This window comes from Equus caballus, chromosome 11 (genome assembly GCF_041296265.1).
Source record: "Equus caballus isolate H_3958 breed thoroughbred chromosome 11, TB-T2T, whole genome shotgun sequence".
In the NCBI taxonomy this organism is placed as follows: Eukaryota; Metazoa; Chordata; class Mammalia; order Perissodactyla; family Equidae; genus Equus; species Equus caballus.
Window position 1 is genome coordinate 26,629,992 of NC_091694.1, and position 21,980 is coordinate 26,651,971.

The following is a 21,980-nucleotide window of genomic DNA, read 5'->3' on the forward strand; positions in this document are numbered from 1 at the left end:
AATGGGGTTGGCAGAGCAGAGAGTAATCACGTCCACTTAGCAAACGAGGAAATGAGTCTTAGAGGTTAAGTGACTTGCTCAAGATAACACGGCAAATGGCGAGGTGGAAGGCCCACACCCGCAGACTCCTACTCCACTGCTCCCTCCACAGCACTGATAGAGGAGCCAGAGCCATCGTCTACATCAAAGGCATGCAGCCTTGACAAAAGGGGCTTCTTTCTAGCCATCTCCTTTACTAGGCCAAGACCATTTTTGGTATTCTGTGGTGACAAAATAATATCACTGCTTTCCAAAAGTAAGCAAGTATCGGAAAAAAAATCAAGAAGTTTGCTTCCGGGAGGAGAGGAGAGATTCCAAAACAACTTCATTCAAATATCCCTATAGCACTTTATCAATACCTCCATTACTGAACTTTTCATATATCATACTGGAATTATCTGAAATTCCAGTACTTAGCATTAGACTACATAGTGGAACCAAGAGACAGAAGAGAGTTAATTACATGCAACTTCTCCATAGAATCGTCTAACTCACCTGGGACTGCCACAAAGAATTTCACAGCATCCCGGTGCCCATGGAAGCAAAGCTGTGCGTGTGCCATTGAACAATAGGGTATAAAGGTCCCTGGAGTCACTTTATCACTGTTTTCATCACCATATACTCGGATTACACTTCCAGGACGATTTCCTGGTGCTCCTGAGGTTTTATTTGCTGCAAGAGAAAAACCAAATACCAAATATTTTCCCCTGGAAAATAGTAATGATGCAAGAGGTTACTGGTTAATCCTTATGATATTATCTAAAAGCTACAGCCAGTTGAGATAAAACAAGGGCCGCAATGCCAATTCAAGACAAAGCTGGAAAAAAAGATATATAGCATGCTAGTTATTTTTAAGTACCTCAGTGAATGGAGTAGGGGATTTTGCCAGTCTAGCAATAACTAAGCTTACTTTTTAAACACATCTTCTAATTTTTGAAAAATCATTTTTGTTAACAAAATAAAACATCTGCATCTTAGGTATGCCTATTTTATTTTGTTTTTTAACCCCACTTTAGAAAACTAACCAGTTACATAGTTTAAAGTAAAGTAAAATAGTTACATGCAGTTTGAATAAAATTTTTATAGTTTATCTTCTGATTTTTTGCCCCTGTGGTAAGAACATCTCCTTGAGGGCGGCGGTAAAAAGACGTGTTTAAAAGGACCCAGCCACTACAAGAGAGTAGCTTTTATTTACACCAGACTGATGCTTTTGCTGGATTATTTTAGAATGACCAGACTCACAAAACATCCCCCTTCCATGGGCAAGTAAGTGAATGAAAGAAACATGATTGGTAACAAGAGTAAACAATGTAGATTAATGACAGTTTTAAGAGATGTTTTGTGTTTTTATTGGAAGGAAAACAAAGTCTGAAAGAAAGTTCAGCTGCAACAAAAGATGATAAATAGACTAAGCTGCTGAGCAGTAGTTTGGTGGCCATGTAACAAACACTGAAAAAACAAAAACAAAAAAACACCTGCTGCGAGGCGGTGACTGCAAGTGGATGACATTTAGGAACATTCAAGAGGGCATCTAGAGACGTGAGAACAGCCTCACAGTGGCTATCAAGCCAGGAAGAAGAGTTTGGTTCAGGATCTGCACTTACCCCTCAGCCCCAGTAAACGTCCCTGGTGGAGGATTACGGCTAAAGTGAGAGAGGAGGAAAGGGGACATGGAGAGGTGCACGACAGGGAGGAGAAGAATTACTGCGAGCCACCACTCTCAGCGTCTTCTATCTGGCAACTTGGCGTTCAAAGCTCCTAACTAAATTAACAAAGTCTAACTGGTATAACACCAAGTAACACACAAAGTTCTTCCAAAGCCTCCACAGAATATCTCTGATCAAAAAGGACAGTTTGATTTACTGTGATTTTGCTTTTCTTAATTATAAAGCAATTTCAGTGAATAAGCAGTGAATAAAGACCATTTCCTAAATACTAATATTTCCCATTTTTCTTTAAGAAATCCTGTTCATACAACTATGCTAAAATGGATGGAACTTTAAAAAGTAAGTTCTTTATAAAAAGAACTGAAATGAATTCTGGGGATCCTAGAATCTCTTAGGAAATAAGAAGTGGTCTAAACATGTACATTGGTAAGTAATTGCAGAAAAAACAGCTGGGATTAAGAATTTAGGCTCTTTATAGGCTCCAGCTATACTGCCTTCCAGTCCTTGTCCCTTTCCCTTGAAAAAACGTGGCGCAATTCTGAGGTGTTTATTAACCCACTTTATGGACTTATGGCACTCGTTTTCAAACCATTTCCTGCTCGTGAATTTTGCAACACAAAAACACTCATTTAATGAATGATCAACGTAATGGAACAGAATATGAAAAGCATACAATGTACATTTTGTTCACAAAAATAATAATAACAGAACATAATATAGAAAACATACAATGTACAATTTGTTCACATTCTTTTCAAATACACGAGAGATGGTTTGTCTCCAGAATAAGGAAGGGCTTGCTGACCTCCTGAGAAACTTCTCCCACAACTTTTTCTAAACCTCAAATATGCCAAACGGAATATCCTAAACTAACTGCTAGGGAGATATGAACAATGAGAATGAATGTTGGGTAGTGTTTCTGGATACTGGTATAATAAAGCTGAAAGAAAAATGGACTTCCACTTTTATTTAAAAGCTGAAATAGGACTGTGATTCCTGAATTGAGAAAAACAGCTTCTCACAATGAAAACTTTTAATGATAAACATTGGCCCTGATACACAGAAACTGTTATTCACCGGAGTTTCTAAGTTTCATAGAAAGAGTAAAGGAACAATGGTTACATCTTTGCCACCAGCTTGATTTTCTGAATCACTACAGATTTGCCAACACCAAAACAACTCCTTCTGCCTGAATTCTGGACATGACTGTTCTCTGCAACTCTCCTGTCTGCACTACAACAGTTAACTACAATTATACTTACTTTCTGTCAATGGGATGGAGATGATGACACCGTTTCCTGTCCCCACCCACAAACGATTACAAGACACCATGAGAGCTGTGATCCGCACAAAGGAGAAGCCCAATTTTCCAGTACCTGTAGAGTGGGGGGAAATATTTTATTGAGAAACCAGAGCAGATGACATTCGAGGTTCCAAGTCCTTCAGAGTAGCTGGATTATTATAACAGAGAGCAAATGTGACAGAGTTAGCTGGATGTTTCCTGAAGGTGTACATCAAAATAAATTCTCATTTGGCTTTATCACCTGACAATTAATGGTTAATGGAAAAAGAAAAATCTAAAAGTGGCTGGCATTACATTATCATTCAGAAAGAAGGTACTGTTGATCAGGAAATATGACACAGGATTTAATTAGGCAGCTGCAAAATCGAACCAAACCAAACCACAAAACAAAACAAAAATCCTCGACAAAAATAAGAGTTTACTAGACTGGGAAATCAAATGTCTTTTGATTTTATAAGCTAAAAGAGTTCTGGTTTGCCTTAAATTTCTTTACATAGATAAAAACTTTGGCTAACAAAATCTACACTCTTTCCTTGTTTACACATTTACGTTCTAAAGCAGTTTAGAAATTTTAGGACACTGTAGGCATATAATTTAGAGAGAATGAACGCACTTTTTTAATTCAAGGGAATTTTTACAACTGATCTTATTTTCTGGGATTTGAGAGCCAAAACCATTAAACATTTAAGACAAACAGCGTTTAGTCACTCATAAGTTTTACTTATAAGAACTGAGGGTGATCATGGAATCACAGGGTTAGAAGGAGCCTTAACAATATTCAGCCTAAGCTAGAGATCTTTAACCTATGGTCAAAGTATATCCCTGATTCTAGGCAGAGGGTACATAGGGCAATGACCCTAAAAAGGTTAAAAACCACTGACACAGTTCAACCTCTCTTCATAAAGGAAGCCTTTATGACTCCCTAATAGTCATATAGCACTATTAGGTGCTAAGAATACAGCAGGGAACAAACCAGAGATGGCCTCTGCCCTTCATGGGGCTTATGGTCTGTGGGGCAGAGAGCCAGTAAACAAGAATCAAATAATACTGGTGCAACCACAGTAATGATAAGCCCATAAAGGAAAAGTATGAGAGGACCTAAGTCAAACTGGGAGATCAGGAAAGGTCTCTTCTGGATGTGACACGTAAGCTATGACCTGAAAGCAAAGTAAAAAGGGACCTTCAAGAAGTTCTTCTTGAACATCTCAGGCAGAGGATAAAGAACATGTGAGGGCCCTAAAATGGGAAAGAACTTGCTGAATTTGGTCAGTGTGGGCAGAACAGAGTGAGTGAGGAGAGTGGTCCAGGCCATTTAAGTTCTTCTGGACATGTCACAAAACATCACCTCACTTAAAGGCAGGAATATTCTAAAAATGGCTGGCACTATGTAAGTGGAAGTATGTCACAGTGATATTTGCACATAGTTTGCTATGCAGAGAACAGACTGGAGTGGAAGTGAGAACCAGCTCCAAGGTTCATGGTTATCCAGCGGAGAAAGGATGGTGGCCTGGCCTACAGGGATAGTGGTAGAGATGAAGTACTTGATTTAAGATATTTTTGGAGGCAGACTTGACAGTTCCCGGTGATTGATTCAAGATGTGGGGAATAAGAGAGGAGTCAAAAATGATCCTAAATTTCTGTCAATAGCCACAAGGTAGATAGAGCATCTGGCCTGATAGTTTCAGTGAGAAGAGATCACTATTCCTGAGGCAATTTATTCGTTGGTTCTACTGAGCATTTGAGACCATTTAAAAATAAAACATTTTCAGGGCTGGCCCAGTGGCATAGTGGTTACATTCGTGTATTCCACTTTGGTGGCCAAGGGTTCCCAGGTTTGGATCCTGGGAGCAGACCTAGCACTGCTCGTCAAGCCATGCTGTGGCAGCATCCCACATAAAATAGAGGAAGACTGGCACAGATGTTAGCTCAGCGACAACCTTTCTCAAGCAAAAAGAGGAAGGTTGGCAACAGATGTTAGCTCAGGGCCAATCATCCTCACACACAAAAACAAAAAGAATTTTCTTTGATTGACAAAGATAAAATGCTGTGGAAGCTTACCTAACATTTTGCTTACATAAGGCTCAATGTCCACATCCTGTAGGTGTTGATAAGTGTGTGCATGATAGAGACGGAGCGTGGAATCCAAACGAATGGAGACCCACACGCCATCACCCACCCATGCAAGCTGCCGCACTTGGCTCTCCTTCCTGGGGTGTGCATCAAATGATTTCTAGGAAAGATTGTTCAGGCACAATATTACTTTTATTACATAGGAGTTCATGTTTAAAAACTGTGCTAAGTTGCACAACAATTTGGCAGACTATATATGAAAAGAGGAGTCTAAGTGTTGTTTACACTTTAAATATGATTACTCTTATATACAGACACAACTACTTTTATCCTGAACTGCAAAACAAAATCAAGAACAAACAACTAAAGGATGCTGGATTTCAGCATTTTACAGTATATCAACTTAGGAAAGCAATACAGGCACATCCATACTATGTAACAGTGTTCAACAAAAAGACTAAATTTGATCTCAGGATTTTGTATGGTTGCAGAGCAATATACAAAGTAAGATTCTATTTATAATTAAACAGAAAGGAACCTACATTGCTCCGTGTGTGTGTGTGTGTGTGTGTGTGTGTGTGTGTGTGTGTTTTTACATTTACAGAACAAATCTGGAAAAAAGACACCAAATGGTTACTTTGGGACTTGTAGGGAAGGGAATGGGTTTTGGGTCAAAGGGAGAAGGAGAACTTTTACCTTAAAATTTTCCTGCTGTAAGTTTTTCTTTTTTTTAAACAATTAGAATCAATTTATATATGATAGCAAAACTTTTAAGAAAGCAATGCTAAGAGGTTTTTCTTTTTACAACAAATTCTCACTGCTATCTTATTTCTCAGTCTGTGACATACAAATGGATTCGCCCAGATACACAGGGGGTGGTGGAGACTTGGGAATCTTCCTCCCAAACAATTCATACATAACTAAACAGATCAAGAACCACATATTCACGGGGCTGACCCCGTGGCCGAGTGGTTACGTTCACATGCTCCGCTTTGGCGGCCCAGGGTTTCACTGGTTCGGATCCTGGGTGCGGACACAGTACCGCTCAAGACATGCTGAGGTGGCGTCCCAAAGAAGGATATACAACTACGTACTGGGGAGCTTTGGGGAGAAGAAGACGAAGAAGGATTGGCAACAGATGTTAGCTCAGGTGCCAGTTTTCAAAAAAAGAATAAAACAAAAAGTCAAAACAAAACAAAACAAAACAACCACATATTCAAAGAATACACGTAGGCATCTATGGATATTCAGACACACATTTAAACAATCATGGGTCAATATTCTTCCTTTTTTAAAAAAACTACTTCCCACCCTCATAGTCAAAAGTGGCAAGAGCAGTGAAGCAACACGGAAAGCTAAGATGCTATCCAAGGCATCCTCAAAGCGCCCTAAAACACACGACTCAGAAAACAATTCCTAAAGAAGCTGAAAAGAATAAGTCTTCAGATAATTCAAATTCAATAAGTACAGAAAACATGGGTTAACTTGCCTCTATTTTCATGGCCTTTGGTTGAACCACATAGATCTTGTTCCTGTAACCACACCAGACTTTGTCATGTACCACAGTCATGCATCGGATGGAATGGTGAGGCCGTCCAAGGTCTAACAGATGATAGTTTGACAAATCCCACTGCCCGTCTTTAAAATAAGAAATATGATTATTAGCTAATGCACACACTTTTTACTCAATTTTAACACAAGAAACATTCTATTTGGGTGTAGAAGGAAATTTATTGATGAAGCACCCCAAAATACGTGTATTCAGTGTATCTTTTATTTGCAGAGACTGTGTTCTCTTATTCTATAAACTGCAAAGTTGGGGAAGCAAAGGTCATCTGGCCACCTAGTACCTGGACCCCATGCTCTCAACAGCAGTCATGTGATAAACTAGTTATAAGTTATCAGTTTATAATAATATTTTAAGAATTAGAATAGATTTAAGGTTATTTTTTGGATAATCTCTCACTCACTTGCATTTTGATGTAGTTTCTTGAATTCAAAGGCAACTCACTGCTAACACTTTAGGAATTATGCAAACTATAATTCTGGTGATGACAGAAATACAAATGAGAACCAACCACTGGAAGCTTGCTTTTCCTTGTAGCTTTGCTTGAACAATTTCAGTGAAAGAAAGTGCACTGTCTCACAAAGCAGCTGTTCCATTTTCAGAAAGCTATAATTGTCTGAAAAATATTCCCTGTACCTAGGTAAAGTCTGTCTCTTTGTATGTAATCGCCCTTTAGTCTGCAATTTTGCCCAATGGAAACAGAATAAATCCAGTCCCGCTTCTTTGTTACTGCCCTATGGCTTCTTTCCAAGCATCCTTGGCACGTATTTTGTACATACTACAGTTTATAGACCTTTCATCCTAACTCTGCTTTGTCCACATCCATTTAATATGTTGTCTACCTACCAGAGTGGAGCAGTATTATCATTGGCCCTATTCTGGACACCAGTTTCTAGGAGGCTTAAGATGTTAACTAACTTGTATTCAGTTTGTAGTCAATCTTCAGGTAATTCTCACTCTTCAGACATGTCTCCTTCATCTTACTCTTCTGAACCCAAATGCAGGACTCTACATTTATCTTTATTAAATGTATTTTGTCTGTTCTGTCAATATAATTTTGGATTCAGTTTACCAAAACATTTATTATTCCATTTTTTCTAGGCTCTTCCACTTATTAGCTGAGTGACCACAAACAAGTGATTAAAACATTCCGTGCCTCAGTTTTCTCATCTATAAAATGAGGATGACATCAGAACCTTTCCCTTAATTTGCTAAGAGGATTAAACTCAGAGAAAGTCTGTAAAGGGTCTGAATAAGGTGAAACAGAGCCCTCTCGCTCTTGGAAGACATGGAGTCATAAACCAGCAATCTCTAGGCAATGGCCAGCTACAAAGGTGCCCAAGTACCATCTACCCCACATTTCTCCAAGCCCAAAAGGATATGAGACTTTGGGGAAAGCTTTGCTAAAATCTGAATTCGGTGTATTTGTGTTTATATAATATTTCCTTGATCTACCAATCTAGTAGGTAGAAATAAATTATCAGTTTTGGTTGATACATATACCAAGGAGTTATGAAGTGTTACACGCTCAATTCCCTCAACTTAATTAACTCAGTGCAGGTTTTCTGACACCACCACCTTTTCATCTATAGATGATGGAAACACTGGTTTTAAAGGGGAAGAATATAAATAACATGACATGAAAATGATTAAACCTTACCCAATTAAAAGTTCTTTATAGGAACTTTCCAGATGTAAGGGATGCAAATTATTTTTAAAATACTGAACAAAAGAAAAGGTAGTCTCTCACTAAATTTTCCTCATAAATATATGGATGAAAAATAAATGTCTCCATGTCACATTATATAAGAGTACCATGAAATGACAAGCGACTTGTTCGTTATGGTAAACATATTTTCCCTGAGTTATATAAACTATTAACATATGCCCCCAGGCAGGCACTCACATATTTACTGATGTCATATGTTGTTACCATTCAGTTTAAACCTTTATTCCTTCTCCTATTAACTATCATTTATTTAAATATAAGAAGCCAATCTGCTTGAAAATGCTTTTGCAAAGCAACACATTGATGTAGATGTTATACATTCATAACAACTTACCGACTCCTCTGTGAAAGATGGCAAGGGTACCATCAGCCAGGGCCACCAACACGATTCCTTTCACATGTCTGCAACAGGGAAAGGGATTTCAGAACTTCCATTCGGGAGTACGGAAGGGACCGCATGCCACTGAACTAGTTCAGAGGCTCTCCAAGGGCCAATCTGTGACAGATAAGGAGCCTACACCAGAACCTAAATGAACACACTCTTTTCTTCATTGAGGACGTCTTCCTATGAAAATGTCCGCTGAACTAAATAAACAGCATGTGTGGTGACAGTTGTTTCACTTTCTGGTCCAAGCTCCTCATTGCAGACTATTGACAAAAGGTCCACAGACCAGAGACACACACCTTGAGTGGAACTAACAGAATCAGCTCTGTGAACTTAACAGACAAACGGTCTGATTTTTGATAGTCAACATATAGAAAAGGACTAAGTAAATGAATGCCCCAACCAACATATTCACAAAATATAAAGAATATTCTAAAACAAATATAAATTAACAGGTATTAATTGGTTCTCTCCTCAAAGTATTAAAGAATTCACCGCATGGTGAGGAATCAACCTGGCAAGTTTTCTCTTCTACTTAAAGTTTTCTATTTTACTTTCTAGTTAGAGTTTCAATCTCACTCAACTTATCTAATTCCATAAAGAGGGTAAAAAAAAATCTGGATGCTGATTTAGTCAAGAAGTACATGTTAGCTTTAATAGTCTTAAAATCTAGTTTGTACCAAAACACATATTTTTAAAAGGAAGAATTTCTAAAATAAAACTTACACAATACTGAGAATCGAATCTTTAAGTTTAATAGAATGGAGACATTTCCTCCACTGGGCTACAGATGAATGGACATACAAACTGCAAGAACAAAATCAAGACTGGTAAGGCATAGAGAACATCAAGTCATTCCTTATATCTACTAATGACCACAAAGGTCCCTCGGGAGGAAAGAAGAGTAACATAAAAATTTGGGGCAAAAACAGCAAGGAGAGTAAGCATAGGCCTAGGGCAGAGAAATAAGCTGCTTTAGCAACAGAAACACATGAAAAGTGAAAAGTCAGAACTAGAATAATGCATGGTCAGTTAGTTTCAGGCTACCCCATACTTCAGAGCCCTTAGCTAAAATCTTTTTTTAAAAATTATTGTACTTAAAGAAAAAAACGATCGTACTTTTCTACTATGCTGAACTGTAACTCTCTGATGACAGAGCGGTTTATTCCAGGGAGTGGCACACTGTGGCTCACGGCCGAATCCAGCCCTCTACCTGTCTCAGTACAGTCTGCAACTAAAAGCGGTTTTTACACGTTTGGGAAAGGTCAGAAGAAGACATACAAGATTTATATGAAATTCAAACTTCAGTGTCCAAAAATAAAGTTTTATTGGAGCATAGCCACATTAATTCACTCATGTATTGTTAACACAATGGCTGCTTTTGCACCACAACAGAGTTGACAAGTTGCTACAGAGATCATATGGCCACAAAGCCTAAATATTTCTTATCTGACCCTTCATGGAAAAATCCTGCCAACCCTTCATTTTGTAGGACTAGACCCCTATGGAAAACACGCACTAGTGAGCTTGCTTAACCTTTGGAAAAGCACAATTTTGGAAGACTCCCCACACTACTAGAAAGTGAACAGACCACATAATATTAGTTATCATCTCCTAAGATTCCAGACTGTGATTTGTTCTGGTTTTCCTAGGAACTGCTTAAGAAGTCATGTTTGGAATTGGGCCTTTCTGCAGCCAGATACATTAGTAATTAATTCCCGGTATTTCCTGAACACACTCTAGCCTATATAAACCTTCTATGCATAAATCATTCTCTGCCTCTATGCTGTTCAGGATCTTCTATTTCTGGATCACCCAGATTTTAAAGTTTTATTTACCTCTTCTTCTAAGAATATTATATAAAGGGAATGCTCTGTGACAAAGAAACATATGGTTTACCATTTAGAACCAATGCAAGTCCAGTTTATGAGGTAGTTGCAATATAACCTCAAAATGTGTATATATATAAGTGTTTGCTTTAATGTGTACTTGTTGTTTGCATTGTATGTACCACAGTTTACTTATTTATCTTCTGATTTCAAAAGCAAAAGTAAAAGACTAAAGACACGCTAATATAAAGAGTTGGCACCTACCAGCCATTCTGGGCTCCAAGCCACATAGTCGGTAAAAGGCTGCTCATTTTCTGGGCTTCCTCTCTCACCAAGTCTTGTTCATTTGGCAATACTGGTATTTGATCTTTATACACATCTGAGTCATTACTGGGAAAGGTGGGGCAAAAGGAAAAAAATCTGAGTATGCTTACCTACAATTTTCAGAGATTGATCATTCTTATGCTTTAGTTTACAGTTAAAAAAAAACAGATCAAACACTAAAATTCCAGAAAAGCCAAAGTTAAATGCTTACATTAAATATTTCAACAAGTGTACCAGAAGTACCATTAATATACTAGGAGGCCCAAGGTGCAGATAAGAGAGTTAAGACATGGTAATGAATTGCAGCAGTTAATCCAGACTACAATGATGGTTCTCCCTTACAGTTATTCTGAATTTTATGGATTTCTTCTGGGGAGAGAGAAGAGGGAGGGACAGTTTGTTTTAAAACCACACACACACACAGATGGGGGATGAAGTATAAAGAATTTTCTAAAATAAATTAGTAAGTTGAAATATACATGTATTCTACCCCAAAACTTTCTTTCTTTTGGATTTTCAGAGCACATTTAGAAAAAGGTATAACTGGGTTATCAAATTCAAAACACACAAATCAACCTACTAATTATAAAAAAAGTCTTTATTCTTAAATTAACAATTAAATGTTAATAGGCACTTGGTTGCTCTATACACTAAGAGGAAGAATATTAAATTGTAAAAAGGATCCATTTTAGATGGACCCTCATCGCCTTTCTGTCAGGCCTAGAGAAAGCAAGAAAGAAGATTAAAGAATTCACTAAATGGGGCCTGATTCACCAGTCTTTTAAAGGAAGAACCTAAAACAAATTGTTTTTTAATAAAATGTTTGCCAGAAAACTAAAATCAAAAAGGTCATTCAAGCCCCCAGGGGAAACTGAAATAATGGCAAATTGAAACAATGGCCAATTTCTGCTGATAACTAGAGTGGGAGTGAAAGCAGGCACGAGGATTAAAACGGCAAAGTTATTGACAGAATGGAAGAGTGAGTATAACAATTCAAAAGAAAAAAAAATCACACCGAGGAGAAAGTGACCACGAAGATTTTGATTAAGATACTTCATTTTAAGTTGGGAGGAACAGAGAATAAATGGGAAAAAAATATCCAGAGAGAATCAAGTGGAATAGATGAAGATATAGTGGGAATAAGTCATGGCATCTAAATCTGCCAGAACAATGCCAATTAGTGGGAATATTTTGGCTGCTTGAGATGATTTTGCTTCCTTTTATGTGTGTCCTTATGTGGTTTCCTAAGTTGTTGACCCATTTGTGTACCTTGACTGATAGACTGGCGAGAGGTCTTCAGGTATTTGAACTCCCAAAGGATCTGTAAAGACATGCTCTGTGTACACGCCAGTTTGGGAGATGTCCACAGTGTCTTCAGCTGACCCCGCATTGCCTTCTGTGGCTTCAGTTGCTTCTTCTGCTGTTGGAACATTTTCATCAACTTCACTATTTTCTGCTTCCTTTTCTATGGAATAAATAAAACATGCTAACTATTCCAAGTTTGAGCTTTCTTCCAATAATTTCACCACACAAACCTCTGCTATCGAATTCCATTCTGCCTACCCCTCTACACACACTTTATCATGAAATTGAGAATTCCTGACTTCATTTAACAGTCAATGACAGCATCTTCTTTCAAGCTCTTTCATCCTTGTCACTTTAAGATCTAAACTAAGTCCATCATGAGGCATCCGGGATAGGCTTGGACCCTATAGAGATAGTACATAAGGAGGACAGAGATACCTGGTGGTTTTTCCATCACCGGAGAAGCACCATTGGTACTAGGGGAAGTGGCAGCTGCTGTCGCACCTTCTGTGGAACAACCAACCACCGTGATGCCTCCCAACAGGCTGTCTGTCTCTGCTGAGCTAGTGCTTGTCATGCTTCCACATAAAGACGCTTTGTCAACCTGTCCTGATTCTGACAGCTCTTCTCCTGCAGGGTAGTCTGTTTCTCGCGCTCCTGAAAAACAAGATCAACCTTCTTTCAATAGCTAAGTAAACTCCTGTAAAGAGCATTTTCTCCATTAAGGCAACTATAGGTCTGAAATAAGAGTGTGCAGGGGAGACAAATAGCTATTTGAATCTACTGCCAAGATGGCAACTTTAAATATTATTTCAATTAACCTTCACAAAATGAGATAGTAGCTTAAAAGATTAAGATAATACTTCTATTAATGCAAGCAGAAGTAAACATGAAAATGTCAGAAATGACTCTTCTGTTCTTAACACGAGCTCCTCAGCAGTCACCTAACATGAGGTTAAAAACAATGAAATTTAATTATATCTGACAAGGCAGCAAAAAAAATTTTTTTAACTATCAAGATTACTATTTGAAATATGGACTTCCACCACTATTTAAAAATTAATCAGGGGCTGGCCCTGTGGCTGAGTGGGTAAGTTCATGCACTCTGCTTCAGTGGCCCAGGATTTTGCCAGTTTGGATCCTGGGCACGGACCTAGCACTGCTCATCAGGCCATGCTGGGGTGGCGTCCCACACACCACAACTAGAAGGACACACAACTAAAATATACAACTATGTACTGGGGGGCTTTGGGGAGAAGAAGGAAAAATAAGATCTTTGAAACAAAAAAAAAATTAGGGGCTGGTCCTGTGGCTGAGCAGTTAAGTTCGCGTGCTCTGCTTCAGCGGCCCAGGGTTTTGCCAGTTTGAGTCCTGGGTGTGGACACGGCACCGCTCATCAAGCCATGCTGAGGTGGCATCCCACATGCCACAACTAGAAGAACCCACAACTAAAAATACACAACTATGTACCGGGGTGCTTTGGGGAGAAAAAGGAAAAATAAAATCTTAAAAAAAAAGGGGGAAAAAAAATGAAAATTAATCCCCTTAGGTGTACACAGTGTCATAAGATATTAGTAAGACACTTAAAAATGAAGCATCTACAACATAAAGATGAATCTCTTCAGTTTTCTTTATGTAGAAAGCTGTTTTTATTTATACCACATTAAAAATATTATTGTAGTAAAATATACATATATATATATAACATAAAATTTGCCATTTTAACCATTTTTAAGTGTACAACTCAGCGGCATCACATTCACAATGTTGTGAGGCCATCACAACTATCTATGCCTAAAACTTTTCCATCGCCCTATATAGAAAATCTGTACCCATTAAACAGTAATTCCCTGTTCCCCAAGGTCTCCTGGCCCCAGCAATCTCTAACCTGCTTCTGTCTTTATGAATTTGCCTTGTCTAGATGGCGCATATAAGTGGAATCATACAATATTTGTCCCTTTGTGTTTGGTTATTTTACTTTGCATAATGTTTCCAAGGTTAATCCACGCTGTAGCATGTATCAGAATTTCATGTCTCTTTATGGTTTATCAATATTCCATTGTGTAGATGTATCAGGAAGCTCTTTAAGTTTTAAACTAATGTTTTCACATGATGTAATATTTAATCCCGAACTTTGGAAGGCCTTCCCTTACTAATCAATCTAAACAGCTCCTTGTCCTCTGCCTCCTATATTACCATTGTTTTATTTTCTTCAAAACATCCCAAAATATCTTATTTAGTCATTTGTTTCCACTTTTTTTTTGGTCTTCCCCAAATAGAACATAAATTCCATGAAAGTGGTTCATAACTATATCTCCAGTAACCAACTCAGTTCCTGCCAGGAAGGAGGTGTGGACGGTGGGAAGAGGTGCACGACTCACTCTTACCTGGCACACTTGCTATACACAGAACGTGAGAGTTGCAAACCGTGAAACTGTCTAGGACGTTGCCCGGTTGAACAGCATCGATAATGATAACTTTCGTAGCTGAATGAGTGCTGGTGCAGATCCAGACTAGACTGGATAATTCTTCTTGATTTCTCAACTCCTTCTGCTGTTCCTGTGTAGGCCAAGTAAGAAAAATGAATGTTTAAAATGATATGTACATGTAAATATTCATAAGGCTGTGCCATTATAGTAAAGGGCAATAATATTTCAAGTTTATTTCCAGATTATTTGAAAAGCTGAAAATACACCACCTTTCTATATTAATTAGACTAAAAACTAGCAGTTAAAGCAGATTAGTGATAAAAATGTTCTATATCTTGATTGTGATGGTTGTCACCTAAGTGTATACATTTGTCAAAACTCTTTGAACTGTACCCATTTCAAATACATACTTTATTGTATGTAAAATATATCTCAGTAAAACTGATTTTAAAAAGAGAGAGAGGGTGAGGAGTAAGCAAGGACAGAGTAATCCTAATTAGAAGTTGGATCCAGAAGTAAGTTTTGGATCCAAGAGCTAAACTAATAGTCTCAGAACCAAGGAGGTCAAACGTTAGTGCACGCACTCACCTTAAGTTCCTGATCTAACTTGTCTAAACTACTCTGAGATGCACTGCGCTGTTTACTGCCTTCTGCATCCAAACCAGCAACATCCTTGTAAAATACACTTGCTCCAACAACAGAACCACCATCTCTGGTCTTCCCACCTGATAAATTGACTCCAACAGCACACCACAGCTTTTTGGGTTAAAAAATAAAAAAGGTATTAAGCAATTTTCTCTTTAAAAATGTTTAGAACTTTTCACATTTCTTTAAAAAATCTAATGATTATAAACATAGCCTTTAATATTCAAAGTATTCCAGTCTAAAACTACAAAATGAACAATAACTTCATCCATAGAAGTAGAACTTAAACACTTTTGGTTTAGGAACAAGATCCACCCAGAGTTTACGAAACATTTCCTTCAACTTCAAAATTAATTTACCTTCATCGATGTATCTTTTTCATCTAGAGGTCTGAGATAAACAGGCACAGGTAAATTTTTCATCTTATTTTCCCCTTGACCATTGGTTACCTAATAATTGGGAAGGGGAGAGAAGGCCATCGGTGAGCCTCATCAAAAGTGAACTGACAGAAACATTGAGACATGAGCAAGCGCTGCTGTTACATATTTATTCTTTGAAATCAAGTTCAAGTTAATTTTGTCACTCTTATTTGAAAAATAAGAAAAAATCAAGTGGCAATTAGAGAAAATAAACAAGATGCTATGGGAGCTCAGAAGAGACACACTAATTCGTGTGTGTGTGGGAGGGAGTGAGTGTGCGTGTGTGTACGCATGTGTTGAGTCATTTACAGGTAGGGAATACAGAATAGATGGGTAAAGTTCCTGAAGACCTGAATTGAGTTTTAAGTCAACAGTTTGAAAGGCTCCACGACAATGTCTTTTTAAAACTTGTAAACAATAGATGCTGTTTTTTTAAAAAACAAAATCTTCAGATATTCCAACAGAGCAGGATACCTCAAGTTCCACGCACTCGGCCACCACCCGTCGACCCCACCACCCGTCGACCCCTCTCCCTTCTCACAGACTCAGAGGCATTTCTTCTGAGCTCTAGGGCTGTTTTCTAAAATAGCCTGAAAAGCACTGCCCCCAACACTTCTCTAAATGTTTGCCAAGCCTATGCAGTTTGAACCGAGCAGGTCTGGGGTATGTGTTTCGATCTCTTCGTGCACAGGCACACTCTTCTCTCCCTGCATGTTCCCCCAGAAACTCTTCCCACGGGCACACGTCACCTGTTTGTACTTTTGAGGCAGACTCCAGCCGAAAGCCTGCACTCTACCATCTTCCTTCTGAACATGCGCCTTCACCTGGCGATACTGTTCTCTCTTTTGTTCTCTTCGTGAGGCTAAACTAGCTTCAGTTCTAAAAGGAAAAGAAATTTCTTTTCTTAATTAAGTGAATATAAAACAGCTTATCTCCCCTCTCCTGCTAAAATAGCAAAAACAACAACAAAAAATTACCTTTGTGTCAGATACTTCATAGACACGATATAATTTAATCCTAATACCTCTGAGATAGGTTATCACACTCATTTTATAGGCAAAGAAACTGGGGCTCTGAGAGGTTAACTTGCCCAAGTTCATGTACCTAATGAGTAGCAGAGTCAGGATGGAAAACCAAGTCTTATTGACACCAAACAAAATATTCAAACATTAGGATAAAGGTTAATACAGGCTTTTAACATTTCTATTAACATTAACCACTGTTGTCATACCAAAAATGAGACATTAAAAAAAATCCTTCTCTTTGGAAAACTGTGAAATGCAATTTTCATAAAAGGTGTCGACTATGAGTAATTTACTTAAAGGTAGCCAAGTTACAGACATAGTTGCTTTGTAGATTTATCTGAACCCTTATAGCTGATCTGATCAGGGGCAAGAATATTCTGAACTGTTAACTTATTTAGGGCATAACCACTAGTCTGGAAAGTACTTACTCTTCACTGAGGAAATCAAAGGCTTTGGACTTATCCCCAGGGAGCTGAGATAAGGTGCTGCTTCTTTTCTTGACGGAAGGAGTAACATGAGAGGTGGGTGCATTGTACTTCAGATTAACAGGTGGTTCGGGCTTCTTAGCAGTATTACTTGAGGAGCTGAAAAGTCGGCTAAAACTAAAAAGAAAAAAAGTCTATGTGTGTTTGTGTGCTTAACTGTATGCATTACATGCACTGTGAAGAAAAATCCATAATTTCCCACAAATTCCAGAGTGCTTTTACAAGGCAATGGGTTAGAAGCTGCAAAAAGATTTTTTGTTATCACACACTGCAGCCTTAGCAATAACTCACAGCCAAACTCAGACATTCAGGAAAGAGAAACTATTGCTTAGAGTAGCAGATTCCTCTTCTTTAATTAACAATTCCCATAATGAAAGGAAGAAGCTCTTAAGTACAGGGAACTTTTCGTAATGAAGAAATAAAATAAGATGGTACTCTTAGCTAGCTCCAACTTGGTGCAAAGTAAGACTGGTTGTTAAACAGCAAGGTTATGGCTGCATGGTTTGAACAGAAGCTTAGTATGCCAGTTCTAAAATAGTTATAATAAAGTACAAGAACACATATTACCATTTTAACATACATCTTATATACCCTCTTATTAAGCTCAATTTAAATAACTATTTTCACATCACTCAAAAAAAAAAAAAATTCAACACTTCTATAAAGTAGCAGATTTACCAAAAAGGGGTAAGTTTTCAACAAAGTAAATGCACAGTACTTCTGGCACAAACATAATTCAAGTCCAAAACACATAAACACACACTACTCAAACCCCACAAATACTAAATTTCTAATCTTCACCCTGTTCCTTACAATCACACAACCAGTGAATCAGTAACTTATTTAATGAGGAGCCAGGTAATTATCAACTCTACGAATAATTCCCCATTATTTTATTTAATTTAGCAGAGGATTCCACCAAATGCATAACCAACATGATGCAGCTTACGATAGCATTATTTTTTGTCCTCAAGAACAGCCTTACCGAGCTGGCACACTAAGTATCAAAAAGAAGAAGTTCAGTTTAGCTATATACCCCACATTTGCGAAAGAAAGAAGACACAAAATCATTCTTACAAATAAGTTTTGACTGTAATCTTCTTGCCTCAAAGTGCTGTCTAATGTCTTTATGTGTTGTTAGATACTTACAACTGCCAAATGCTTGACCTTTTTTTTTCCTGCATGGCTGGATTTTCTCTTGATGCTCTACATTAAAAAAGGAAAAAAAAGAAAGAAAAATTGTGTTATCAGTGAGATGTTCTAGCTTTCTATCTGAAAAACAAGCAACCCAAGAAGTTCATGGGATACACAGAGGAGAGTCAACAACTAAACTCAGTAAATGGTAAGTGGCCCATCCCGAGTCAGGCGGTCTGCTAAGGCTCGTCCGACAAAGGTAAACAACATATCATCCCTTCCTCAGAGAGCTCCATCTACGGAGAGAGACAAGGCTGTCACCTGTGCTGGACAGTCAACATGCCTGAATGTTAATATTAAAAAATTTTTATTGAAGCGATATCCTCCAACTCTCCCTTTTAGCAAAATATTGCCTTGTAAATCCCTGTCTTCCCATAAAGGTCTCTATCGCTTTAACTCCCAGCTCTCACAAAACAGCTTGTAACTTGACTGTTCTGATGGGTCATTTTTCACAGGACTAAAACTCTTCCATCACTGAAAAGACGATCAGGGAAAGGGATAAAGTGGATTGATAGGTAATTCAACAAAATTTCAGAAAATAAGGCATTCCAAGCTGATTTAGCAAGGGGGTAAGAATCTTGTCACCACTATCAGGGCCCCCTTTCCACCATTTAAAAAAATTTTTTTTTAATGTTTTAAAAACATTTTGTAATTCAATGGAAAAAGTTAAAAGTAAGTTACCATTTCTTTTCACTTGCTGACTACCACTTGGCTGCTAGAATTAAAAATAGTTATGAGAAGTGGAACCTGCCTACATGCCTCAGTTTTTAAAATATTTATTCATTATTTATAGTACCCATTAAATGCTGGAGTTAAGAACACACTTCTTAGTACATTAGTTTCTTTGTCCAATAAATAAAGATTAGAGTATTGATCTCCTTCCTTCTTAGCAGTTATAAGCAATTACAATTTTTCAAAACTGTAAATGTGCTATATGAAATACTTTGTTCTCATATGACTCTGGTAAAGGATATATAAATTGTTAAATAAATGATAAAATCATAAGGAAGTAAAAGTTGGAGGTTAGGAAATACATTCATAAACTTTAAAACAATGTGTCAGTTGTGCACCGTTACTGGTAAATCTGATATGACAATCCAAACTAAAAAATCTGGGCAAATTAGGTGGCAACTAATTTACAAACTTTTCATAAGCTTTTTCTAAATTAAAGTAAGGAATACTGTTACTAAGAATATGACCGTTAGATGGCAGCACTAGGTGAGACTTAAGATCCAATTGACATAGGTGTCAACAGAAGTTGCATTTTGCATGAATAGTCAGAAAGGGAGGAAAATCAAGCAAGAGTATTTTATAGGAAGATACTAAGTAAAAATGATTTAGTTTCCTATGTGATAGATGAAATTTATATCTTTTCCTAACTTTACTGCAAAAGTAGTGTCAATTTCTATTTTGAAAAATGAAAATTTTCTTTTGAAAAATGACTATCATCCCTAAGTTCATCACAATTGCCTTTTAGAAGTCCTGGGACTTCTAAACATTTTTCAAGAGCCCTTACTGGCCCAAAAGACACCCACTTTGATCGCATTTTGTTACTAATTTCAAGTGTAACTTTAGAAAGTCTCTCCTATTAACAGAGCAAGGGCCTTGGATCCCCAAGAAGGACTCTAGCTGTGAATGAAGGAATATGCAAACCTAGGAAACAACAGTAGAAAACATCAGAGGAACTTCTCATACGAACCGAATCATCTCTGTCCATCGAACAGCTTCCTGGAGCTCCATCAATCTCTCTTTATACTGGTTTCTCTCCATTAGAACTCGGGCCATTTCTACTCTAGTAAACCGCTTCCTCTGGGCTGTGGGAATATCACTCTATAATGAAAAAAAGACTATAGATCACTCGGAAGCCTTTATCTGTTTTGGCATTATCTCAGACTTAAGCAAAATCTTTAAGCTTTTAAACGTTCTTTAATTTATAAACTAATGAATCACTTAAATAAAAATGGCTTTATAAAAATAAAATCAATAAAGAGATTTAAATAATTACTTATGACTGAAAAGAGGTAGACGATTTAATTTCTGAATATAAATACAGATATTTGAATGTATTATAAAGGAAATACAAAGAATAGTGCAGATTTTGAACTAAAATGAAGAAAGTTAACTGTTATCTACATAGATTTAAAATGGTCACCTGGAAATGTTGCTCTAACAACATTATTTTAAATTCATGTTCTATAACAAATGCTAGTTATTCAGAAATTAGTTACAAGTTAGTTCCAAAAGGGGTTCATTTATCAAACTACCAATCCATATATACACCCAAGGACAGTGCAAAATGTAAACTTACTGGAAAGTTACTACCAAGGTACCCAACTCTAATTAATACAATTAAGATGGAGACCACTCTATTAACCAGAATTCTTCTTAGGGAGAATAGGGAATGTGAATAGGGTAAAACCCAGAAGGCCATGCTCCAGTCAACTTGCTTCTCTTGCTGGTTTCTAAAGGCTCTTCTGAGAGGAAGGTTGGTTTAACAGTAGGGCTTTTATTTTACTGAGTGGAGTATGCACATTTTGGATCAAAGCTGAAAGGCTTGGGACAGTAAGAAAGAGACTGAGCTTAGCCCTCAGCAGTCTCTTCCTTTGTCCTCCTGCCACAGAACTTGGCCTCTCCTTTAAACAAAAGTTAAAGAACAAATGATTAAAGGACTTTGTGTTTGCAACATAGCAATCCCACTACCAGGTACATAACCTGGAGAAACCAGGAGACCTGTACCATAACGTTCATAACAATCACATTGTTTATGGTTGTAAAAGCTGAAAACAACCTAAACATTAATAGGAAAACAGATACAAAAACTGTCATATATTCATATAATGGGGTATTATAAAGCAGCGAACATGAATGAACTACAGCACTATACTACAACACAGGTGGATATCAAAAACATAATACTAAGTAAAAGAAGCAAGTCTCCAATGTAACCACGGGACTAGTTCAAACTGACCCCATCTTATCAACAGAGTGTTAAAAGCTGTACAGAGCCAAAAATTACAAGCCATGTAGCCAGAGTGTGCGCAGAGGAGAAAATCTTGACCTGAAATAATACTGTCAACCAAAGATTCTGCCCCCCACGGAAGCAAAGGACTGGAACTTGAAAGCTGGACTCATCAGAAACAAGGGGTCTGCTGTCTAGGAAGATTCAGTGTTAATGCCCCTTCTACATCTTACCATAAATGTTTAAAGTCCTCCAATCAAAACCTGCCCCATCAGCGCTTCTGCATAACAGCCTGCTCCCCCTAACCTCTTAGACTGTGCCCCAAGTCCTGGATGTGGGAGACAGATTTGAGAGGCTTGCCTCCTGTCTCCTTGCTGGTCAACCTGGCAATAAAGCCTTTCCTTTTCTCAACAGCCAGTGGTGTAATTATTGGCTTTTTATGTGCGTCAGGCAGAGAAACCCCTTTTTGTGCAGTAACACCAAGACTAAATACAGTATAAAATGCAAAAAAAAAGAAAACTAAACCATACCTTGTATGTGTGTGACATGATAACATTTTTTTTTTTAAAGGTAAGAAACTGAGAAATATAAGACAGTAGTTTCCTT

At 37.7% G+C, this 21,980-nt stretch overlaps 1 protein-coding gene across 9 annotated transcripts in view; it reads right to left on the bottom strand.

Annotated features, from left to right (window-relative positions):
• SPAG9 (sperm associated antigen 9) overlaps positions 1-21,980 on the bottom strand; it is a 126,868-nt gene that overhangs the window by 10,086 nt on the left and 94,802 nt on the right. For 5 of the 9 annotated variants that reach the window (XM_023652782.2, XM_023652776.2, XM_070226304.1 and 2 more), the window contains 17 exons: positions 20,115-20,245; positions 18,371-18,427; positions 17,165-17,338; positions 16,461-16,590; positions 15,652-15,741; positions 15,236-15,403; positions 14,606-14,777; positions 12,657-12,875; positions 12,183-12,378; positions 10,854-10,979; positions 9,487-9,567; positions 8,710-8,777; positions 6,569-6,717; positions 5,068-5,239; positions 2,969-3,082; positions 1,644-1,682; positions 535-711 (listed from right to left, as the gene is read on the bottom strand). In XM_023652782.2, coding sequence (XP_023508550.1) covers positions 535-711; positions 1,644-1,682; positions 2,969-3,082; positions 5,068-5,239; positions 6,569-6,717; positions 8,710-8,777; positions 9,487-9,567; positions 10,854-10,979; positions 12,183-12,378; positions 12,657-12,875; positions 14,606-14,777; positions 15,236-15,403; positions 15,652-15,741; positions 16,461-16,590; positions 17,165-17,338; positions 18,371-18,427; positions 20,115-20,245 — 2,263 coding nt within the window. The remainder of the gene's footprint in view (positions 1-534; positions 712-1,643; positions 1,683-2,968; positions 3,083-5,067; positions 5,240-6,568; positions 6,718-8,709; positions 8,778-9,486; positions 9,568-10,853; positions 10,980-12,182; positions 12,379-12,656; positions 12,876-14,605; positions 14,778-15,235; positions 15,404-15,651; positions 15,742-16,460; positions 16,591-17,164; positions 17,339-18,370; positions 18,428-20,114; positions 20,246-21,980) is intronic. The other 4 variants (XM_023652784.2, XM_023652781.2, XM_005597498.4 and 1 more) reach the window with 1 other exon arrangement.